Source organism: Leuresthes tenuis, unplaced genomic scaffold (genome assembly GCF_036924035.1).
Source record: "Leuresthes tenuis unplaced genomic scaffold, fLeuTen1.0.hap1 SCAF_14, whole genome shotgun sequence".
Lineage (NCBI taxonomy): Eukaryota > Metazoa > Chordata > Actinopteri > Atheriniformes > Atherinopsidae > Leuresthes > Leuresthes tenuis.
Window position 1 is genome coordinate 18,374,764 of NW_027325368.1, and position 23,940 is coordinate 18,398,703.

Below are 23,940 nucleotides of genomic sequence, written 5' to 3' on the forward strand. Positions count from 1 at the left end.
ATGACATCAGTTTTGGCTCTGGGACCTCATTCCTCAAGTTGGCTGGCAGGGAAAATGTGACCAAAGGGCAACAGGTAGGAGTGGAATAATACAGAACCACAGACCTCAAAAGTAGAAAAAAACAACATAGAATTACTACTTTTAAGTACTGTAATACTAGTGGATAATTTGCCTCAGGCCTGAAGGAATTCATGTTTTAATGAATTAAAACATTAATTAAATTTCTACTCTGAGGCACTAGCTGCTGTTATGCTCATACATGAATATCGCAAAGTGATTACAATAATTTGTCGTACGTTACTTTCCACTGATAGACTTGAAAGACGTTACTGTGTGTAGGAGAAAATTTACTGATAGCGTGGGAGGTTTAAACACGTCCTGGCAGTTTTTAATTAGTCTTTGGGTGCAGTGTTCGTGTGTGCTTGTGATTCTAATTAAAAGTGTCCTGTCTCAGTGCCTTTGACTCGTATAAAAGACCGGCGGACCAACAGTTTGAGCGAAGAAGAGAAGAGGTGACACACAGAGAAGGTAACTATTGAGCCTCTTCTTTTTCTTTTGTTACTGTGGCTGTTTCTTCTTCTCATCCTCTCGGTTTGCATGTCAGTTTTAATCAGATCAGATTCTGTTCATACTGAGTCTCGGATAAAGAAGAAGATGATGATAATGATGAAACTGGGGCTGCTCCTGCTTGGCCTTGTTGTAACATCTGCTGCTGCTGGACCAGGTATGTATTTAATGTTTATTCCTATACTATGCCACTTTGCACTTCTGATGCCTTTGCCAAATAAGGCTTTTTTTTTATTTATTATTCTTCATCATGTCTAGAAATACATTCAGTATAATACCTAATAGCATCCAATAATGCATCTGCGCCACTCAGAGATGTCACATATGCTTCATATTATCTGATTATGAAATCATTATAATGCATTTTTCACATTTGTTTTTCATATATTATATTATCTGATCCCCCGTGATATCTTTGGGCGTCTTAGATTTGAGTGAAGATCAACGAGTGTATCATTTAACTCATATATGTCTTCTTCTTTCAGGCAGCTGTCTGGGTCGTTGCGGCGAGGTTTTCAACAGAGGTCAGCAGTGTACCTGTGACTTCAACTGCCGTCAGCATAAAGAGTGCTGCCCAGACTTCGAGGCCACTTGCACCCCAGGTCAGACGAGAACAGTAAAATAAAAGACAATTAGATTATCAGTCCTGTTACACAGTTGATGTTTTCACATGTCACCGTATCTTTTGTTTTTTGGCCTTGTTTTGGTTTGAAAGTTTTAAAAAACCTTTTGACTGATCTATCTTTTAAAATGTTTTACTTAGCAAGTTTGCTGTAAATATCTTTGGAGCTGTTTAAATGGAGAACATTTTTCAGTGCTTTTTTTTCTGAGGTAGTTGGGATGACGTCCCTGTAACTTATGAGATTCTTTAATGTAGTTTCAATTTACTTTTCTAGTCATGTGACTTTTTAACCTTAAAAAGTGGATATCTTTTACATTGTAATTTATTTTTTTATTTTTAAGGTTGTTTAAGTGTCTTTGGCAGCAGTTTCAATTTCTGTCCCTGTTTTTAGCAATCAGATGATCATCACAGGGGAACATTTAGCTGCTAAGGACGCAGCAGTTTATTCTATCAGTTGTTGGGAAAACAGTAAAAAGTTGAGATATGTTGAACTTCAATCAACACTAACAAGGCTTTTCATGAGTGCAGATAATTCTTCTTCTGAGTTTGCTGGACGTGTAAGTGATAATTGTCTGAACTCTCTCTGTGGGCTTTGTTTTTGTTCTCTGTTGAACATCACTGACTGATGCAAACTGCTAGTAACAGGTAAGCTGCTGCGTTGACAGTTTTCTGTTGGTCTGTTATTCCCAGCTCAGTCCTGTCAGGGTCGCTGTGGTGAGACTTTTAGAAGAGGTCAGCTGTGTGAGTGCGATCCCATGTGCAGCCACTACAACACCTGCTGTCATGACTACCAGTTGAACTGTGGTAAGTGCCAGCAATGATGAGGATTGCACCAAAATGTTCCACTTTGCCTTACGACACATCTAAAATCTTGTAGGACAAACATTCTCTGAAAGGTATCAATGCTTGTGATTTGAATAGCAGACCCAGTTCACCTTCATTCAGTTACATATAAGTTACCTACATAGCTCTCTAACACATTGTTTCTCTGTCTGCAGACGCCACTGTGACAGCCTCACATCATGGAAGCTCCCAGTCTCTGAGGGCCAAAACCTCAAGTAAGCAGCCACCACTTCCAACTCACTATGATGCTTTTACATTGCACTGTTGATCACTGCTACAATTAAACTTTAGTTTAGGTTTTGCGCATTATTGGCATTTATTTATTTGATGGACAATATCTTAACTGTCAGTGTGCAGTGTGCTCTGGGGGAAAAAGAAAACATTTGTACCTCTAGTTTAAAAACTGTTGGGGGCTTCATCAAATCATCTTTAACCTTATCATTTTATTAAAGATGAAGAATCAGTCATTTGAATAGATCGACAAGAGCATTCAGCAAAATACAAAGTGCAGAAAAGTGGAAAAATGTTTTTAAGATAATTAATTAGTGCAATAGAGGAAATTAAATCTTAACGCTCCGATTCAGCTTAGCTTAAAACATGCCAATTCTCATTTAATGCTTGTTTGTTTGAGCTTGCAACTGCCTTTCACTTTTCCTTGTTTTCGTCAGGAAGCCGCAAATCAGAGAAGAACCGCAAAAAGTCCAACAGTGAAAGCGAGGAAGCATACACAGGTAGGACGTAGTTCTGGATTTACATGTAACAACGAGTAAATTCAAAAGGAATACTTTGACATTTTAGGAAATAAGATTATTCTATTTCCTGGTGTGAATTAAACTTGTTAAATGTAAATTTTGATAGTGTATGAATACTAATACTTCCTTAAAGTATGAAGTCATGTTAGTTAGCTTAGCTTTGCACAAAAAATACAAGCGAAAACTGCTTCGGCTCTGTTCAAAGGTATCGACATCTGTCTTACAACCTTAAAACTAGTGTGAATGACTGTTGCAAACATACTGCATCAGTATATCTATCATCAGTTATAAAGACCAACTTTGTCATATTATTCTAATTATTATGTATTATCCCACACAGCAAGGGGTCGCTGCCCACAGTACCAAGGTTCATTTGACCTCCCTGACCCACTGACAGACAGCTCCTCTGTCTTTCTTTGTTAGATTTCTTTTAAAACACTATTGATGGTGTGATTTCTCTAAATCTTAATTCACTCATAACAACAGAGTGCTTTCACTCTTCCTCCATTTCCTCCATCTTGCAGGTGGGAGCAACATCCCTGCTGGCATGCTGCCCATTCCTTCATCCACTTATAGGGCTCCACAATACCCAGCAGCTGACAACTCTCTGCCCAGCCGCAGTGCTTTGCCTCTAAGCAGCAGTGCACCTGTGAGCCCTTCCAAATCTGGAGCTACAGATGGTAAACTAAATTTGCAGCTGCTGCTGTCTCCTGGGGGAGTTAGTCCATCTGGGCCAAGTCAGGGTAAATTCTTTGGTTCATCATTGAAATGCTTGCTTTGAAAATTAGATACCAGTTTTTTTATTTATTTCCAACTGGATCCTTTCTTTTATTTATTCACATATTTATTGTGAGTTTCATTAAATCAAAACTCAACAACTTACATTAAAAAGTATTGAAATGCTTTTTCACTTTCAGGTGTTAACGGCCCAGCAGGTTCAAGACCCAGCACCCTGCAGGATGTGGCGCACGCTTTGGGACTCTCTGCGGGGGTGGGAGGATCTGAGGGAACAGGAATAGGTTTGACATGTAGTCCTGTCAATGCATCTGTGTTTGATGTGTTGGAGTTCCTATTAATCAAAACGGGTATATGTGTGTTTGCGTAGGTCTCCCTGCTGATATCGACCTGTGCAGTGACTCTCCCATCAATGGACTGACAGCTCTCATCAATGGAGCAATACTCATATTTAAAGGTCAATGTTGTGATTTTCAGCTGTGGTTTTCAACTTCTCTGTGAAATGAGTTGTTTAGGTTAAGGTCTACAGACTATCGTGCCATCTGCACATGTTCACATGGAGTTAAATGTTAGCTTATATGCAGTATTGTCGACACATTGTCTATACAGTTTGTGTCTGATTTTTGTTCGAGTGAGCTGTGAAGGAAAAGGTGGTGAGATACAGTCTATGTGTCTTATACAAGCGTGCGTGTATCTTGCAGGTGGGTTATTCTGGTCAATTGACCCTGTCAGCAGCTCAGTGGGTCGTCCACAGAATATCACAGACATTCTGGGCATCTCTACTCCTATTGATAGTGTTTTCACGCGCTCCAACTGCAAAGGAAACACCTACATCATCAAGGTAGAAATGTCATAACAATGCACACGTATTACACCAGCAGCCACAGAATTATCCATAACCTCCGTCTTTCTGTCAACATTTTTGTCTGCTACAACCACTGCGATGATCAGTATGATAGTCATCAACACTACTGATAGAATTGCTGAATATGCCTGTTCTAAACTCAGATATTTGTCACTCAAATTATATTTGCGGCAGAATTAGTTAACAACCAATGCATGATGTCACAAAAAGGCCCATCATCCCTGTAATTCATAATCCCTCACTGAGATTCTATCTTTGTGTCTTTTTAAGATCCTGTTTAATCCAATTACTCCAATGCAATTTTTTTTTTAAAGCTGCTTAATGGAAGAAACAGGCATCTCTTATCCATTTATCTTATCTTACACTCTTTGACTCTCAGGGTGCATCCCTTTGGCTGCTGTATACTAATGTAATGATAATGACACTTGGTTAAAAGGACTATATTACATTATATTCATTTAGCAGATGCTTTTATCTAAAGCAATTTACATGTGAGAAACACACTGACAGCAATTATAGGTGGGGAACTGCTATCTGCCCCAGTGATGTGACTGGAGCGGATGAAGTTCTTCCAGAACAAGATCAGGGTCTGCTGTCCTGTACAGAATAGGGATCTGGTTTATTGTTGGACTTGTTGGTCCATTTGTTGGAGAAAATTTGTCAAATTTGAAAGGGTAAAAAAAAAAATGTTGCGGGCATCAGTGTGATTTTATGTAAAAGTATTGACTGCTGAGCCTTTTTTGTCTTAAAGCCTCCAATTCTGATTTATCTTTTTTAGACTCAATATAAAAAGCTTTTTTCCCCCCAGATTTTTCAGAAGAGATTTTAGCTATGTCGATGAAGTGTCCTTTCATCTGTCTAAAGTAATGTCTAAAGTGAAAAAATTTTGAGTTAATTTTTAATGTTTTGGTTTAAAGATGCTTCCTGTAGAGCTAAGCATTCAGTCTATGTTTCAGCCAAATACTCGTCAAAGAGATTACGAAGTGAAATCATAATACACGATCATCTCAGATCATCTTTGATAATGGACGTTGAAATGTTGTAAGCATTCATCGCTGTTTTTCTTCTCCAGGGAGATCAGTACTGGCGTCTAGATGAGAACATGGTAATGCAGCCGGGCTTCCCCAAACCTCTGAGCTACGAGTTTCCAGGCCTGACAGGAAGCATCAGCGCTGTGTTGGCAGTGCCGGCCACCAGGAGCAGACCGGAGACGTTGTACTTCTTTAAGAATGGTGGTGAGACAGACAGAAATATGGAAACTAACATCAAGGCGCTGCTGGCTGAAGACTACAGTGTCCTGCTTGTAACTTCATATTTACAAACTAGTGCTTTGTATTCAAAAAGCTTCTGAAAGCCTCCAAAGACTGGGCGTGTACATCAACACTCTCTGGCTATACTAAGTAAAATGACAAAAAGCCCACTGATAGATGGGCAACATGCAGTTGCCCTTGTCTTGGAGTTTATGAACATGGCTAATCGTAGCTCTTTCTGTTTTCCCCCAATAGGAGACATTATGCAGAAGTTCACCTTCCCACCAGAGAGCACTCCTTCCTGCAGGGAGAATCCGAGGAGCTTCCTGAAGAAAAGCTTAAACCACCCGGCTGGTTAGTAGAAAGACAAGTTATTTCCACCAAATGTACAAATATTCCTAAAAAAGGAAAATGGTTGAAATGAAGAAGTAACATCCCATTGTGTGTGAATGTGTGTGACAGAGATAAGAAGCACTGTGTAGTCTGTAACACTGTAGACTAGGATGTGCTGTGTGTGAGTGTGAATGTGGCTTGTAGTGTAAAAGCACAACAAGACTAGAATAACACTGTATAAGTACAGTCCATTTACCATTCGTGATGTGCTGCTGCAACATTAAGTCTCTCCTGTATTGGCCAAAGACTTCTATCTTATTCTGCATTATTAACCAATAAGAAACTTTAAACTTCAAGTAACAGCATCTTACTTTTTATGACATCCCAATGTCATGCCAGTGCATTTTAGGCTTTTTATGTAATTTCAGCTTTTTTCCTGTTATGAGCCTCAAATATTAACACATGAACTCATTAGGTTAAATCAACCAAATGCATATCTAAGTGAGGCCTGGATTTGGTCTTAAGCATTTTGTTATTTTGCATGCAGAAGTTCTTCTGAGTGGAGAGATCAACATCAAAGTGTCTCTGAAGGGCTTCCCCACACCCATCACCTCTGCCCTGTCCATGCCCAGTCCTCAGGGGAGCGACGGATACCAGCACTTCCTCTTCTCTGGACGTAAGAACTGTTCATTCTCAGAGATACGCAAATTAAATTATAGACTACAATAGATAAATAATCATGATTCATGAGATCAATATTGGCAGAATGTCAGCTATTATTTTATAGCAATCACCCCTACGGTGGTAGTTCAGTTTCCACTTTTATAGTTTAATTACAGACACAAGGCTAATTTCATTGGAAGAAAAGAGCTCTTAAAATCCCACCATACACTTCCCACTCAGCACCACGCTGCAGACAGTTGCAGTATCAGGTCAAATATTTATGTTGTTAGGGATAAGAAATAAATAAAAAAAAAAAAAAAAAAAAGCTTATAGAGAGGGAAAGATTGTCTTCTATTTGTCAGATGGATGCCAGTGTGACTCAGAATGATGGCTCATGTTGTTCTGTAATTTGTAGATGTAAATATTCAATACTGTATTTGCTGACATTCCTTATAAGTGTTAAGTTATTGTTGTGTAGACTTCAGCACAGTTGGATCAAAGTTCTTTCAGGCATATTGAAATCTATATCACGGTTTTCTTCATTAATGTGTGAAAAAAAAAAAACTAAAACCTCAAACTGTCTGTCATCTCTGCAGCTCTCTTCTTCAAAGTCCAAATTTCAGGCGACTTCCCAGCGCTGGTCAAACCCAACCCCTCTGGAGACCTCGCGCCCCTACCCATCATCAGCCCTGCCGTCATGGCGACCAACCCTGCCAACATGGCTGGTCAGAACCGTAGTCCTCCCCACCCAGTCAACTCCATTAGATTTTTGCTTGGCTGTCCCTAGAAACATCCTGAAGAAGAGATGGATGCCTTCCTCTTCTGGTGTTTTCTGCTTCAACACGCACATGAAAATCTACTTTGTAAATGCTTTAGCTGAACGGGGGAAAAAAAGCAATTAACCGTTTTTCCTCCATTGATATTCAAGTTAATCCACCTAAATGCCTTAATCCTCCACCTTTCTACACAACCCCAAATTTTTCAGCCGTTAAGAAAAAAGTTCTACCCGAGTGCAGGCAGGGTTTATTTAACGTGACTGTGAAGCACAAAGACTTCTCTGCAAACAGGAGGTTTATAAAACTTATGACCAGTAATGTTTATCCAGTCTTAGTCACCATGTTAGTGGAAAGAGGCACCTGGAGCTGTAGTTCACTTGTTTTCACTACGGGTTGATTTTTCCATATTTGAACTCCATCAACATCTGGGGGACAAAACAGCCACTTTATAAAGATCAAACAGAGACCATTTTAAATATTTAAATATTTGTGCCTGTTGACCCACCGACAGACTCATTGTCCCACGTTCCATCACAACAAATATGGAACCACTTTTGTTTCTAGAAGTCATAACCTTGTCATTTTAAAGATCCACATTGTTCTTAATATAAATAACTCCACGTGACAGCGCTGCTACTTGTTATTACACTTTATTAAAAGACTTGTATTACCAACTCCACCCCCAAAAAAAGAACAAAACTACAAAACCAGGACTCATCTCATGAACAAGAGAAAAAAACCTAAAACTCACTGGATTTCACAAACAGTGTGAGAAGAACTCGCACACAAAGTGGTCGTATCTCTGTGGTAACAGTGTGAGCATTGATTATAGTTGGACTTTAAGATTTATTGAACCGCTGAGTTTGTGATCTAAGCATTTCTTTTTTATGTTATTGGATACAATAATCGATCCACTACTGACGATATCATTAGGCAACACCTCCTCTCCCGAATCCTCCTCCTCTTCCTCCTCGAGAGAAAGGACCTACAATCAGTCAACAAACAAGAGGAGAGAGTTAGTAAAGAATTAAAGCATGAGCTCATCAGTTTTACTCCACACTGTCACTTTTCATGTCCATGTCATATGCTGCTTGCTGCACTTAAATAAACTGCTTTATCATCACCTTCTGAGTGACTGGAATCTGTTATCTCAGAGCACGATTATTCAAAAGTGATCAAGAAGGCAAAAAGCTGTCCTGTTTTTTGTTCTGGTTCCTTACCTCTGCGGCTGATTAATCTCCCTCTGGTTCCTCTGCTCGACAAGCTGCTTATCAGCGCCTGACTTGTAACGGCGCGGCGCTGAGTAACGCTGCTCGTGTCTATGTATAGATTTTTTTTAAAAACACAAAAAAGAAGCTTTCAGAGAGGAGTGCACATGACCAAAGACACACACTTTTAGCAAGTTGTTCCCATAAAGATTAATGGGGACAGATTCTGATCAGAGTCCCCTTTCTTTAGCAGTATCACTTATGGTTGGTCTGATACTTTGTTTTGGTTTGATTAAATATCAACACAAGTGATGAACAGTTTTATTTGTCTCTATTAGTGGGTAAAGAGGGTAAATCACCAGGGTCTTGGCTGGTGGATGGCAGTGATGCATCATCACTTTGCTGTCCTGTCGCCTCCATGTCTGTCTGGCTCTCCAAAGAAGATTCAATGCCTGGACTGGGAAAAAAAACACATCCGAGTTAGAGAAGTCTTGCAGTTCTACCGTTGGGTCCATATGTTAACTTTTCATCTTCCTAGAAACCAAAAAGCCTGAGTAAAGCATGTTTCACGCTCTTTTTCTCCTTCACATTTTCAGTGTTGCTGATGCTCGGCTGTGTTCGGGTAAGAAGCGAACAGGAAACGCATCGCAATAAGGGAAACAAGCCGACGATTATATGTCACTAAGAGCTTGTAGATTCCAATTCTAAACAGTTTTAGACATAACTTTAGAAATACACTGTTTTCTAAGGATGCACTTCTTTTGATTGCTCTGAAAGGAATGACTATTTTACTTTGAATGCAAATTCTACCTAAAAATGAAAAACTAAAGCCATCATGAAAAACCAACAACAACAAAAAAAAGATCTGTCAGAGCTGCTCACCCATCTCCTTCCTGTTCCATGAAGACCTCATCTCCATCGTCTGCAGCAGCTGCCATCCCAGTGGAGGCAGTTACCATGGGAACTGACTGGGAAGCCATGTTGTCACCGCTGTCTGAAGGCAGCGACTCTGTGAAGACTGTCACTGAAGGAGATGGAGTAAGCAAACAATCATCCAGCATTCACAACCTCAACTGTTAGCATGTTGCAGGCCGCTACACGTGTCCAACATATTTAGGAGTTTATTCACCTGGTGCAGCCACCTGTAAAGGTGTTGTGGGGACACTCCTTCCTCCTCCATCTTCATCATGAGCAGCCAGGAAAAGAGGGGACTCGTACATACCCAGACCTACACATGCAATATTAGAACACAAAAGTGTTCAAATCTGACTCTGGACCCACCAAAACAAAATGGTGTGAGATGTCATCCCATGTGTGTGTTATACCTCCTTGAGAGGCCAGCTGTCCCAGGTCAGAGTGGGAGGCTGATGTCTGAGGCAGCAGGTCCTCTGGAGGTCCAAACCTGAACCTGGTGGAGAGACCTGCTACCTGAGGAGAACTGAAGACATTAAAGACAGACACGATAGAGTCATACTTACAGCTGCATACATTAACACACACCAAACGCAGAGCAGACAGCATTTCAAAATATATGAATACACCCAGAAACACTACAATCTGTGTCAAAAAATGCATTTTAAAATATACCACATGCTGTTTACAATATAAGTAGATAAATGGTGTCAAAGTGTATAGAAACATTTAGACAGAAATCAATCTCTCAATTAAAACTAACTAAAAAAATCCTATTCTAAAGAATCTAGTGCATGTTTAATCCGTGTGAATCATACTGTATAGCTTCTGCGAAGCCATCAGTGCGGTGTGGGACAACCAGAGTGGGAGTACTGGGAACCATTCTGTCGTCATCATCAAAGAAAGGCTGCTGAAACACAAGCACACAATGTCAGGCAATAGTTTACATCGAGTTCGGCGCACACACGACAGCATTTATGACCCAGTTTGGACAAATAATGAAAAAATACAACATATAATCCAAGACACATGAACACGTCTTACCATAGTGCCTATTCCAGGAGTCAGTTGAGGCCCGCGTCCTGATGATGGTCTGCGCAGCTGAGAGGACTGTCTCTGCTACACAAGCACACATGAACACGCTCAGATTACTCTGAGCAGGTCACTGAAAAACATATCACTCTTTGTTGCCCAGGTGGATTTTTTCTTTTGAGCTTATACTGAATTAAAAATGCAGCAAGAGTGGCAGTAAGTGATGTTCTTTTTACTTTAGGCAGATAAGCTGTGAAAGTCCCAACTCTGCAAAAAAATTCAACATCTTGCGACACTGGAGGGACTGTGTGTTCAAATTAAATTACCTGTGTGTGTGGGGGTCCAAGTTCAGCTGCTGGAGGTTGGATGTAGAGCCGGGGTGGCAGAGGGTGGGGTGGCCTTCGTGTGTGGGGCAGGCGGGGTGTGAGTGAGGATGAGGAAAGTGCAGAGGAGGAGGTTGGGGGTTGGTGTATGGGGTCTCTGGGGGCTTCAGACTCTGTGACGTCATTGCTGCCTTCTTCTGAAAGAGACACCGCTCATATCAGTCGATTAAAAGCAGGATGCATGAAATCAGTCCACAGACCTGAGTTGGTGCTCACCGCTGTGTGTCGCCTCAGAGGCATGCTGGGAACCTGAAGATGTTCCGCACCCGTTTTCCTCACTGTTTGGACCTTCTGACGACCCTTCTTCCTCTCCCTCCTCTTCAGCTTCCCGGCTCTCCTCATTGCTCTCCTCTCCTCCCCTCATCCCACTGTCAGCAGCATCATCGTCATCTTCATCTTCCTCTCCTTCCTCCTTGAACCAAGTCAGACAGAGAAGGCTTGGAAGTTAATTCCTGAAAATCGACATTAATATCACTATAACAACAACATTTTCATGAAATGATAAAGAAGACAGACCCTTTCTTCTCCTTCTACATCCTCCTCCTCCTCCTCCTCCTCTTCTTCTTCTTCTTCATCTTCCTGTTTCTGATCTACCTCTCTGCTCCCATGGCTTTCGCTGTCTATGTCAATCACAATCACTTCCCGAATTATTGCAAGGTCCTGGGAACCCAGATCAGAGGGGACAGACTGGGAAACTCCGTCATCCTCGAGGTCTTCTGCCAAGACGGGGAAAGTCTCCTCTGGGAGCTCCTACAGAGCAACAAAGAAGACATTCAAAGAGGTAACATAACGCATCTTTAATTCAAAGGCTCTAGTTTTACGTAAATGATTTACAGATATTTTTTCATTTTTAAAAAAACAACATGGTAACATTTCAACTGAGTCAGTGCTTTCCTTCTGTCACTTTCAGGCTACCCTCCAAAAGCCCACTCGGGTTATCAATCACCAGTAGTTGGTCCTCAGCAGACACTCGCTGCTCCATAAATAATATTTACATTTGAAACCACCCCCATATTTCCTTAAAATAACTTCCCCTGAAATGCATCTATAAATGTTTGCGTTTGAATGAAAACTCCTTACACTGATCAACAGATGTTTTGTTTTTTTTATCCAGAGCTGCTTATAGTTCAGAAGACTTTAAATATCTTTCTGGCGTGATCGTACTGACTAAGTGCTATAGAGCTCAACTCAGTAAAGACAACAAGAAAGGAGAAAAAAAAGAAAAAAAAAAAAGAACAGGAATACACATGGAATACATCATTAGTAGCAGTTCCACCGAGGGGGGTGAGGTGCACCATTCTTTCATATCATATTCATTCATTCAAGTGCTGTAGCCCTCAGAGGACAGAGTTTATCCTCTTCATCATTTGCCAGGTTTGTTTAGTTGATAACTGACCCGACTGTCATCTGGTGAATTCTGTTGTTCTCCTTCATCCCTCAGCTCTCCATCCATTTCCTCATCTCCTTCCATCTGTAATACACAAAATTACACAGCTGTTATGACTCATGAAGAACGAACAGACTTTGTTGGTGTCGGAACTAAGCATGAGGAAGAGCCACATATCTGGAGGTTGGTGAACTGGCTTTTATTACTTCTGTATTAAGACTATCCATACTATGTATTGCTCCATGCAAGAGCAGAGGTCTTGTCGATGGGGGCGTACATGCTGTACTGGTCTGTTACAGCAAGGAGAATTTAGAGCTTTTAAGTTTATAAGTTATCCCTTGTTTCAGTCCTCATGTGTGGATTTTAACTCCAGGGAATGACTGAGAAAAACAAGATGACAGAAATTTGTATTCTGGCTCAGACACTGACACCACAGCAGCTGAGCCAGCTGAGACGATTCAGGCATCTAACCAGGATGTTATGTGGAAGGCTTCTAGGTGAGATCCCATGATTTCATCCACCCAGAAGGACATAGCTCTTAAAAGTGAAAGCAAAGCCAAGAAAGAAGCTGCGGCTTGAAATAACAGGACAGTCGTAAATGTATCAATCAGGACTGCATTGCACCTCGACTAAGTTGTACTTTTGTGTATGTTCAACAGCTAACAAACACAGGTGAGGATGCAGCCCTTGATAACACATCCGTTTCACACCATATTTGACGTATCTGTTCATATATTGTAAATCATATCACAACTATTGCATTATTATTATTGCACTATTGCACAGAGTATTTTGAAAGTTTACCTGCAGTGCCATTGATGGTTTTAGTCGAAGTTTTTTAGTGGTTGGAGGTGTGTGAGAACTCTCAGGTCTGTTTTCATCCTCTTCTTCCTCGTCCTCTCTGATTCGCTTTGAACCTGCCTCAGTTACACCAAACACACGCGTCAGGACATCAAGTTGGCAACAACAGTGAAAACACTTATTTTTGTGTCCTGTAAACTTGTTTTATGAGTATGTGTGGAGTTTCAGGGTTGACTGTCCTCCTCACCTGGTCCCATCAGAGAGGAGGATGTGGACGGCCGCTCTGCCTCCACGCTGGAGCCTGCATCCTGACTGGCTGCCTGTTGCTGAGTGGGCTGGACGAAAGCCGTGGCCTGCGTGCTGGTTGGCTGAGTTATGGAGGTGGACGTGTTTACCAGAGCAGAGCTGGTAGAGTGTACAGAGGCTCCTGCACTCGTCTGAGCTTCAGAGATAAACACATTTCCCTCTGAAACATCCCACGTGGGGTTTCACCATTCAATCATTAGTGAGTGAGCATTGATAAGAGGTTATTTCTAAGCATCATTTTAATGGTTTCGATATATCCCAATACCAAGATCTACTTTTATTTTCAATATTTTCTTTATCTTACCCTCTTGACTTTCAGTCTGTGTAGTCGGCATTACGGTTGCTGTAGGTGTCGGGACGGGGACAGTTGCCGGGGTAACCATAGGCCGGATACTGGCACGAGGTGGGGCTTTACTACCAGTGGAGGGGCTTGGTTTGTTACTAGGAGACGGAGTACTTGGGGTAGGCCGAATGTTGGCAGTAGGAGGATCAGAGAGGCTTGAGCTGATGAAGAAACGGTGCAAAGTCATCAAGAGATTTCTTTTTTGCTCAGAATTTCAGCAAACTATTTTAAGTTGTCATGACTTTTAGATCATTTCTCGCATTTTTCAGAAAACATACTTATTTGTGCAGCTGCAGCCAGATTTGACTGAATAGTCCAGTTTACATTCATTCAGAAAGCTCTCTGGTGTTTGTGCATGCAATGTCTTTTTGGATTACCTTCCCCTGTCTTGAGCAGGACTCTTCAAAGAAATTTGCCTCTGGTCTGAAGATCTGGCCTGATCACCCACCTATTGTAATAAGATGAAAGAAGTTAATCACGAGGACTGAAGCACAGAGAGTTACAAGCACATGATTAAAGAAATCAGATCACAGCATTTCAAGAAAAAAAAAAAAGTTGCAATATCTTAATGTGTTCAATTCCTAAGGTGCATGACTGAGAACATATGGTAAACCTTAACCTGTAAACGCATTTGACTTATGGTGCAAAAGAAAAAAAATAAAATAGATTATTTCAAAACAGCATTATGTTAAAATTAGATTTAGTTGAAATGTCCTGAAAAATGAAAAAAAAGAAAAAGAGGAGAAACAAAAAAAAAACATTTTAACTGAAAGCAAGACATACTTTTGTCTTGGAAATTGGAAGGTCAATAAAAGTTAAAGGTGATAAAGTGCAGCTAATTAGAATCACTGTATAAATGATGACATAAAGCAACTATTTAACGAACGAGTGCACACAGGACTGTTAACCTTTCAAGAACACAGTTGTTCAAAGGCATGTTTCCATTTTTCTTGTAAAATGCTGTTTTTGTTGTTGTAATAAAGGTTTAAAAATGATTATAGAAATCTGACACGTTTTAATCATTATGACCTCATGTCAAAATGCATCTTCCTGATTTTCTGTGTTCACTGTGTACCTTAGACCCACTCTGGTCCTGAGGTTCCTCTCTGGGGTCAGAGTGTGCTTGTGTCTCTCTCAGTTCTCTCAACTCTCTGTCCAGCCGCAGAAGTCGTCCTTCATACTGAGACTTGAGGGCGTTCATTCTCACCTCCAGCTCCTCCTTAGTCTGTTTCAGTTCTTCAATCTCCTTACTGAGCTGCTCTTTAGCTTCTACATGTGACGTTAACAAATTTAAAATGAGATCTCAAACTAATAGAAAAAAAAAAAACTACTTCTTAACTTTGCCAGCATGTCTGCCCTCCTGAATATTTGTGCAAACTTACTGTTAACTTGGGTGATTTTAGCTTTGGCTGCAACCATGATCTTCTTAGTTTTTTCCTCTTTCTCAGTCATCTGCTGTTTGAGCTGCTCCTCTCTGCTCTTGTTCTCAGACAGCTGCAGTAAAACAGAATTGACAAGTATTTGAATAAATAATCAACAACGCAGTTATTAGTAAAAAAGTGAAAATCCACACGACACAGTTTGATCAGCTCACGGTACCTCTTGTTTGAGTTTCGCCAGCTCATCTTGCAGTGCCTGGTTAGCATTAATGGCTGTATTAGCATCGCTGGCCTGGGTAGACTGGGAACTCTGGCTCTGGTTGGCCTGGCTAGCTTGAGGAGCCTGCTTAGCTTCAGTTAGCTGCTCCTGCAGACGCTTGATGTCTGCTTCACGCTCAGCAAACATCTAACAATAGAGTAAAAAAATGGCATTCACAAAGACTGAAAAAGCACAAGACATGCAATATGAGCATAAAGGAAAGATGATGATGATTTAACAACAGACATAACAACAGATAGAATAGAAGCTAAAGGCAATGCAAAACCAAAGTATGATTTGATTAAATTTTCACTAAACAAAATGTTATAATATAATTTCAAACTTGTGCTGCATTAAGTAAGCTTAACCCCACAGCAAAAGAGCTTGTCCACACATACGTCATAGTAAAATCCAACCAATTAAGAAACTATGAATAGCTAAGTACTGATTTATGAATACAGCCTTTTACCAACCTTCTGCTGACTGTCCAGCTGGCCTTCAAGCTCAGCCACCTGTTGGGAAATAAGCATGTATTCGAATATTAATATTTTACTTGTTAGTTCACTGGAAATATGTACAAACGATAGATGCATAAAGAATACCCCCCAGCCCCAAAATGAATGTAAAAAAAATATGGTAAAGAGTGCTCCTTACCTTGCTCTCTGCTTGGCTCAGAGCAGTCTTGAGATTGTTCACTTCCTGGTTGTGGCTCTGCTGGCTGTCTTGATTGGTCTGTTGAAGCTCTTTCTGTTTAGCAAGATTCTGCTGCAGGGCTTCTTTAGCCTGCTGGAGCTCCTTCTGGATCTGCTGAATCTGGTTCTGACGGGCCTGAGCTTGAGATTGTGCTGATTTGAACTGGTTCTGTACCTTTACATTGGAGAGGCAAAGGTTAGGTTGGTTAACTTGATTTAGTTCAATGTCCATTAATATTAGCATTACAGAAAACAATGTCAACCGGAGCACATAAATGGGAACATCAACAACAAACGACTGAAAAATAACTGAAATCTTACCTGCTGGCTGTGGTTCTTTGCTTGTTGAAGGTCCTTCTGACTCTGGGTCAGCTGGTTCTGATTCTGAGACAGCTGTGACTGGACCTACAAAGACAAACATAAGAAATTGAAGACAGTAACGTGTGGGTTGATGAATGACATTTTCTCACCAACTCCTCATTTCCAATGGATGCGGTTGCATCTTCTAGCGGGGGGGCTAGAGCCTAACCTAGCTGTCATTGGACGAGAGGCAGATACACCCTGGACAGGCCGCCAGTCCATCACAGGGCCACACAGAGACAAAAGATCCACACTCACTCCTACGGTCGATTTAGAGACACCAATTAACCTAACATACATGTTTTTGGGCGGAGTACCTGGAGAGAGTCCACGAAAACACGGGGAAAACATGCAAACTCCACCCAGAAGGACCCAGCTGGGAATCGAACCAGGAACCATCTTGCAGTGAGACGATGGTGTAAACCCTTCTACAGTTGTGCAAATGCTAATTTTGCATTGAAAAAGCTCTCACTGTGAAATGAACCTTCACAAGAGACTGAACAAAACCTAAATTACGTCACAGATGGATACTCTGGTCTCTGGTGGATACTGGGGGTAAGAGAGAATCCAGCATATATGTAACTGTGCTCCAACACAGGCCTGCAACTAGCTTAGCTCAACTCTACTGTGCAGTACCTGAGTCAGCTGGTTTTGGATCTCCTGGACCTTTTCCTTGCTCTGCTGGTTTTCCTTCTGGGCAGCCTCCAACTCCTGCCGGGATTTCTGGGCCTAGTGGAATAAATAAACTCACTTTCTTAGGTGTTGTTAAACTTTGACAATCAGAACCAACACTGAAAAACTGATACACAAGCCTCATCATGCAATGCCTTAGAAATAAAACTGTGCTGCCGACTCCAGAAGACAAATAAATAACGCTGTGCTTGGAAGACAAATACAACAGGAGAGTGTCTTTCTTCGTGTCATAAGTGTGATAAAATTAAAGTTACTAGGAGAAGCTGATGACTTTTCATAGGCAACAGCCAGTGTCTTTAAACAAAGTGTTAATTACAAAGCAGATCATTTTGCAGCATTACTGCATTTTAACAAGGCTCTGTAATTAATCAAACTTTTTTCCCCTTTGGAATTCTTGTTGTTAATGATTATGAGAACAAGATTGTTGAGATTAAAATAATTCAATGCATGTCTGCGTTTCCTTTTGTAATGAGGCTTTAATTTTGTGTTGTGTTATATATCAAGCACACGCTCTTTCTGTTACAGTCTCTTTCCGACAGCCAAAGCAGTTTCTCTGATTGAGCTCATCTCAAACTCAAATAACCAATGCAGCCGTTTGGAAACAGTTTGAATTAGAGTCCAAAAAGAAACAACCAGCCTTTGTAGCTCACCTCCTCCTGTTTTTTCTGCACTTCTTCTTTCAGGGTGTTCAGCTCCTCCCGGGTCTTGTTGAGCTCTTCCTGGGCTTTGTTCAGTTCCTGCTGTGCCTCTTGGCTCGGAGCCGCCACACTTCCTGCCTTTGCAGCCGTTTCACTGACCATCTAAGACACACGCAGACTCATGAATACTTATTGCAGTTTTTGCCCACACTCAATCGGACCAAACTGTTTCCACCACGGCGGTCACACCTTGTCATGCTGAACTTTGAGCTCGTCATACTGAGTCTTGTATCGTCGCCCGATCTTCTTCACTTGGGTGATGGTCTTGTTCCTCTCCAGAATGTCGTTATTTTTGGTTTCCATCTCTTTCTTCAGCGCATCTCTCTCTGATGTCAGGCGGGCCACGGAGTCTTTGAGGGCTTGCAGCTGGGCATGAGCTGAATTACTGCTGGCACTGGATCTGATTGACATAATACAGGATGCCTTTACTGAGTGTTCTGGCTGCCCAAAGATCTGCTCATTTAGGCATCAAAGCCACGAATATCAACAACAAAACAGAACAGAAAGTAGAAAACATTGAGGCTTTTCTAAAATATGCTAGACAAGGAGTGTGTGTAACCCCCCCATAGTGTTTACTTGCGAGTGTGTTCTACCTGGACAGTTCAGTCTTCAGCTTGGCTGTGTCTTCAGCCAGCTGTGAGATGCGTTTCTGCTGAGCCTCTCTCTCTGCGGTGAGCTTCTGTTTCTCCTCAACATCGCTGTCTTTCTGTTGGCTGACCAGTTGCTGTGGAAACACACACATTCAAATTTAAGCCAAACTTAAAAGAATAACACACAAAGCCAAAACTTTGGCAAACTGAAAAATATAGCTGTCGCAAACACAATCTGGTGACAAGACTGCATGAGGTTAATAATAATGCACTGCATTAAAAGACATAGAATGTACATTATTTACTAAGGATCTTGTTTGCTTGGGATTTTGCACTCAGATTGCATCTGTCCAAGAAATTCTGTTCCAGAGCCTTAACAGCTTTAAGCTCATATTCATTATGAATCTATAATTCGAATACGTTTTGGTAAAATAACTAAAATGACAAAAACCCTGATCTAACTCTTGTTCATACACCCTCCTACCTGTGTTTTGGCCTTCCATCGTTTGAGGTCTTCTTCCAGGAGCCTCTTATCAGCCTGCAGGGAGCCATTCTTCTCTGACAGTATGGACAGAGAGTTATGCAGTGGGCTGATGTCCGACTGGAGCTTTGTCACCTTTGAAAGACAAACGGAGGCAGAGTGTTGTGAGTATTTAGCTCTTGCCGGAGACAAAATATGTAACAATAATGGCTTTAAAAAAAAAATATATATATATATATATATATATATATTTTTTTTTTTAAATCTGCATTCAGTCATGGGTAACATTCCGTTTTTTACAGCTTGATTCAGACACGTCTGTGACAGTAAGGAGCAGAGCCACAGCGCATCATATTTGTTATTTGTTTGTGAGGCACATCCCTACAAATACTATGAACTGCAAATATTGATTTTGTTTCAAGGTGACACATGATGTTAAATGACTCCATTTTAAATGTTTTTTTGCAATTCTTCTGATTAAGTGACAGCCTGATCTAATTTTCCTGTAATGCTGAAAAGCTTGGCATGATTACCTGATCGTTGTCGTAAAAGTGAAAAGATGAGCAATAACAAAGAAAGGAGGTCTCAGTATGAACCCGTGCTTTGCTCTTACTTTAGCCTGAGCCTGCTGAAGCTCCTGCTCCAGTTTATCTCGGTTGATTTTCAGCATCCTGTTGGTTTCTTGGAGAGCACCGATACTCTCCATCCTCTTCAGCTGCTCCTGCTGCTGGGCCAAAGTTTTTGTTGTCGCCTGAGAGAAGGAAGAGGCCAAACAGTTCAAATCATTATGATGAAACAACATTTGTTTAGGTATTCTACTTTATGTCATGAAGTACTTCTGCTGCCCTTTTTAAAACAGATTCTCTACAGTCCAATATGTTCACAGTATAATATAAATGTGCATGGAATGCACTTCAGGCCTAACAAATATAAACGTGTAAAAGGTGAACTTATAAAGAAAACCATGTAAATGTAAAAGCAAGAACTCAAAGTGTCTCACCTGCATCTTCTCCCTCTCAGCATTCAGAGCTTCCTGGAGCTCCTTCAGTTCTCTGTCTTGGTGTTCCGCTCGCTGTTTGTAGCGGAGAGCTTCTCCGTCAGATGCTTCAGATCGAGCGATCGCGATTTCCTTCTCCCGCCGCACAAAGCTTACGCCACAAAGACAAACTAAACTCAGCCCTAATTTGGTGCCTCCAAGGCAAGAGGTTGAAGTATTGGAAGTTTCTTTGAAATAAGGATTTAACTTTCACAACTTATACTCCATTTATAAATAAACTTCTGTGTTGTCAAAAGTTTCAACACAGACACGCATGCAACTCTGTTGTCTCCTGTGTCTTACCGGAGTATTTCAAGTAGCTGTTCAGTTGTCTTTCCCTCCTCGCTGAATGAAAGGTCAAGCTGCTGCTGCTGCTGCTGCTGCTGCTGTTGCTGCTGCTGCTGCTGCTGCTGCTGGCGACTCCTGGTGGCCATCTCATCCATCTGTTGGTGCAGGAGAGCATTCTGATTTCCCAGCTCCTCACAGCGGCGGCTCTGGCTGGACAGCTCCTCCTGAGGGAGAATTGATGCAAAGGCTGTTATGACCAGAAATCGCATTTTCCTAACTAATGTTACTAAGTAATAACAATGCATTTAGAGGACAGACACACCGTGTCGTCAAAGCTTACCTTAAGTTGTTTTTCCACTGAGTTCCAGGCCGCAGTTTTCTCCTGCAGCAGAGAGGTGATCTTCTTTAATTCTTCCTCAAACTCCCTCTTACGTGTTGCTTCTTGTTGGGATGTTTTCTTCAGCTGCTGCAGAGCCTCCACATCAGCAGCATGAAGCATTAACTCTCGCTCATACTTAGCTTGAGCTTCTCCGGCAAACTTAGTCTGCAAGGTAAAAGGAAAGGTGTAAAAGTCAAGTGTTATGATCTGACTAAGGGTGAAAAACTGAATCAAACACTGACAGCAGGCACTGATGATATCAACCTGTGTGTGTGTGTGTGTGTGTGTGTGTGTGTGTAAATTAACCTGCAAGAGGCTGTCCTGTTTGGCCTTCTGCTCCATTGTGACAGCGGCAGCACACCTCTCCAGGGCCTCCTGCTGCTCTGCCTGGCTGGCCTTTAGACAGCGTTGCAGCTCACATAGCTGCACAAACACCAGAGGAAAAATTACTACAAACACACACACTTACAGTCCATTTCTTTTACTAATTAAAATACATTTATCCCGCTTAAAGATGGAGGCAAAAATCAATCAGTTACTTTGTTTTGTTTTTTTAATCTATTAACCATTGCAGACTTTCAGGCCAGAGCCTTATGATCCATATTTGAACAAATCAGCATCTGCTAAAGCAAAACTGATACCAGTCGGAACTATACTGCAGAGTATATATATATATATATATGTGTGTGAGGATTAATGTGTGAATGCAAAGATTTATTTGATCTGTGGTTTGGAAAAATAGAGCTTAATCAATCCATAAATTCTTATTTCTATATTTAAAAATTGAAGACCATAGTGCATAACTATAACTATCTATAACAGGCTCACTTGTTTTTCCAACGCGTCCACAGCCTTTCGTCTCTCCTCTTGGTCCTGCTGCTTAATTTTCTCCAACTCCAAAATCCTCTTCTCCAACTGCTTTTGCACTTCCTCGGACTCCTTCAGTCGGCCCTCCAGAGGGGAGCGTGACTAAATAATGGAGAGAGTTAAACATGCATGTGTCTGGACAGCCGTGTATGGCTGACAAAGAGGAGGAGCGTGTTGCTCACAAATAAAAGAGTAATACCTCCTTCTCTTTTTTGAGGCTGTCCTCCAGAGTCAACACCACAGATTTGTACTGCTCAACAGTAGAATTGGCGTTCTTCAGCTGCTCCGCTAGCTCAGTGTTCTGTTCCTCTGCACTACGCAAAAGACCCTTCAACTCCGAGAGCTCCTGCTCAGACTGGCTCGGCTGCTGAGAAGCTGCTGGTACAGGAGAACGTACTGTGGGAGACAAAAGAGGCCATTTTAAAACAAAAAAGACCAGTGAACTTCCAAAGCTTGCTATATACATTAAGATAGACTGTAATGCTGTATGCAGACATGCTGTTCACCTCTCAGCGGTGCTCTGAGGCCTGCGGCTCTCGTAGCTGTATTGCTGGAGGCAGTGGCAGCCTCAGAGGAGGAAGCAGAAGCCAGCTGTGTTTTCAGCGCAGCCACCTGCTGTTCAGAGCTACGCAGCAGCTCCCTGGTCTTCTGCTCCAGGTTGATCTGGGTCTCCAGCTTCCTCTTTGCTTCTAACAACTGAGCCTACAGAGAAGGAGGTGAGGAATAAAAGGTTTTACAGGAGAAGATTACTGGAACTGGAATAATATTGATCAACTGTTACCAATATCACAACCGGTTTAATCGTCCATGCTGCGTCAAAGCGGGTCAAAGAACCCTTTATCATATGAAAAAAAATTATTTAAAATAAGAGTAGAATATTTTACGTACATCCATACTGCGTCCAAGGGCATGTCTTTTTGCAACTTCCTGATCTAGTCTGGTCTTCATTGAGGCCAATTCTGTCTCCAGCTGTTCTATTTTGTTGTTGAGTCGCTGGTGCGTCTCCGTCTCTGTGCGCTCCATAGTCAGCTGGACAAATATGAGAAAAGCAGGAGAAAGAAAATGTGAGAATTCGAGAAAGAAAATCAACTCTGAAGTCGATACCATTTGCATTCCAGATGGTTTAACAGTTACTGTTTAGTTTAAATGTAATTATTACACAGCAAGTCTAAAAGAAAAAAAAAAAAAAAAAAAAAAGGAAACTAAAACTTCAAAATTAAGGGCACAAAACATACACAGAGCTTGTTTGAGATGGGGCTATACAAGACTCCTACTGGGGAGCCCACTTCATTTTAATTGGACAGCCTCTGAAAGATGCCACTTCTTTCAGTTTCAGAAGCTATCAAACCAAATAACAGTAACTAATAAGTTGAATTTCACTCTTTACCTATACTTTACTCGATATTTTGGCCTCAAAATGATATCAGTACATGCCTGAGCCTGATGCTTATCTAAATTGTCTGAGTGGACGACTGCACCAATGCAATAAACAACTTTAGATTCAATACTTTATGGTGCAGTTGACTGACAAAACAGTAGTAATGATGCAAAGAAAATGTTCAAATAAGGATGCTTCTTTTGTTGCTATGATACCTGTATAGTCTTGAGGTTGCTGAGCAGCAGGTTCTGGTTACGTTGTTCGGCAAGCATGGCCTCTTTCTCTCGACCGAGACGAGACTCGGCCTGTCTTAACATGTCTCTCTCTTTAGTCAGGTTCTCCACACGCACCTACAAACAGGTGAAAATCATCAATAACCGAGAAGAAAGCAGAAAGAAAAAAAACTGCAAGTTTTGAAGAGACTGCAACTCAAATGTGAAGCTAGTTATTCAAAGCTCAAAGGAGAAATAACAAGCATTGTAGTTTAATAGTGACAAATTGCCCATATTTTGAAATCAGCTTTTAGGTAAGCTGATATATCCATTGGTAACTTGAACATGAAAAACTATCCGACTATGCCTACAATCAGCTACAATGTGACAACGCAAAACAAGAAAACTTTATAAAACATCCTGCTGTGTATCAGGCATCATCTCCACTCCTCTGCACTTGTTCTAAAACAAGTGGATACTCATATGTACATTTAGTCTGTACATTTGGGACTTTCAGGGCAGGCCTACAGTCCACGATGGAGCGGAACCCAAGAAGAGTGGGTGTTTAAGGTGTACAATAACTGACCAAACCCTTAAACACTGCAATGTTAGAAATAGGCCTACCAGAATGGATTAGCCTAACTGTTTTGCTTTCGTCGCAGAAACACATCTTCCTTCAATGTCAAGATCTCATTAATTTGGGCTGTCGACTTAAATTGAAAAGAAATTAAAAGAAAGGTGAAAAAAGAAATAAAGCTGAAATGCAGCACCACTGCAGATTGGGCAAGATTGAAGCAACAAGTCAGCAATCCCGTACAGCTGTGACTGCAGAAGTGTTTGTGGATGCATT

General features: G+C 41.2%; 2 protein-coding genes and 1 long non-coding RNA gene across 4 annotated transcripts in view; 2 read left to right on the forward strand and 1 right to left on the reverse strand.

Annotated features, from left to right (window-relative positions):
• prg4a (proteoglycan 4a) lies at window positions 1-8,183 on the forward strand. Its single transcript, XM_072362978.1, has 11 exons — window positions 1-56; window positions 455-528; window positions 1,053-1,169; window positions 1,880-1,993; window positions 3,702-3,803; window positions 3,890-3,976; window positions 4,221-4,360; window positions 5,457-5,619; window positions 5,890-5,988; window positions 6,515-6,643; window positions 7,227-8,183. Exons 1-11 carry the CDS (start codon window positions 1-3, stop codon window positions 7,415-7,417), a joined length of 1,272 nt encoding a protein of 423 aa, XP_072219079.1. The 3' UTR covers window positions 7,418-8,183.
• On the forward strand, window positions 2,187-3,521 carry LOC140269159 (uncharacterized). Its single transcript, XR_011907583.1, has 3 exons — window positions 2,187-2,247; window positions 2,701-2,763; window positions 3,309-3,521. It is a non-coding gene; the product is annotated as an uncharacterized lncRNA (long non-coding RNA).
• Window positions 8,074-23,940, reverse strand: part of tpra (translocated promoter region a, nuclear basket protein) — a 23,609-nt gene continuing 7,742 nt past the window's right edge. The window contains exons 19-55 of one of the 2 annotated variants that reach the window (XM_072364182.1): window positions 23,094-23,228; window positions 22,389-22,529; window positions 22,007-22,202; window positions 21,700-21,896; window positions 21,462-21,602; window positions 20,940-21,056; window positions 20,595-20,798; window positions 20,270-20,478; window positions 19,931-20,078; window positions 19,544-19,681; window positions 18,934-19,065; window positions 18,453-18,583; window positions 18,049-18,259; window positions 17,812-17,961; window positions 17,105-17,197; window positions 16,430-16,513; window positions 16,071-16,283; window positions 15,890-15,928; window positions 15,378-15,563; window positions 15,161-15,272; window positions 14,854-15,047; window positions 14,156-14,226; window positions 13,740-13,939; window positions 13,377-13,571; window positions 13,133-13,245; window positions 12,338-12,412; window positions 11,463-11,691; window positions 11,158-11,361; window positions 10,885-11,078; window positions 10,571-10,645; window positions 10,345-10,436; window positions 9,940-10,052; window positions 9,744-9,842; window positions 9,497-9,638; window positions 8,974-9,071; window positions 8,627-8,725; window positions 8,074-8,391 (exon numbers count right to left, since the gene is read on the reverse strand). In XM_072364182.1, the coding sequence (XP_072220283.1) occupies window positions 8,336-8,391; window positions 8,627-8,725; window positions 8,974-9,071; window positions 9,497-9,638; window positions 9,744-9,842; window positions 9,940-10,052; window positions 10,345-10,436; window positions 10,571-10,645; window positions 10,885-11,078; window positions 11,158-11,361; window positions 11,463-11,691; window positions 12,338-12,412; window positions 13,133-13,245; window positions 13,377-13,571; window positions 13,740-13,939; window positions 14,156-14,226; window positions 14,854-15,047; window positions 15,161-15,272; window positions 15,378-15,563; window positions 15,890-15,928; window positions 16,071-16,283; window positions 16,430-16,513; window positions 17,105-17,197; window positions 17,812-17,961; window positions 18,049-18,259; window positions 18,453-18,583; window positions 18,934-19,065; window positions 19,544-19,681; window positions 19,931-20,078; window positions 20,270-20,478; window positions 20,595-20,798; window positions 20,940-21,056; window positions 21,462-21,602; window positions 21,700-21,896; window positions 22,007-22,202; window positions 22,389-22,529; window positions 23,094-23,228 (5,226 nt within the window). In that variant the 3' untranslated portion in view covers window positions 8,074-8,335. Of the gene's footprint in view, window positions 8,392-8,626; window positions 8,726-8,973; window positions 9,072-9,496; window positions 9,639-9,743; window positions 9,843-9,939; window positions 10,053-10,344; window positions 10,437-10,570; window positions 10,646-10,884; window positions 11,079-11,157; window positions 11,692-12,337; window positions 12,413-13,132; window positions 13,246-13,376; window positions 13,596-13,739; window positions 13,940-14,155; window positions 14,227-14,853; window positions 15,048-15,160; window positions 15,273-15,377; window positions 15,564-15,889; window positions 15,929-16,070; window positions 16,284-16,429; window positions 16,514-17,104; window positions 17,198-17,811; window positions 17,962-18,048; window positions 18,260-18,452; window positions 18,584-18,933; window positions 19,066-19,543; window positions 19,682-19,930; window positions 20,079-20,269; window positions 20,479-20,594; window positions 20,799-20,939; window positions 21,057-21,461; window positions 21,603-21,699; window positions 21,897-22,006; window positions 22,203-22,388; window positions 22,530-23,093; window positions 23,229-23,940 lie in introns of those variants that run through there. The other variant, XM_072364181.1, reaches the window with a different exon arrangement.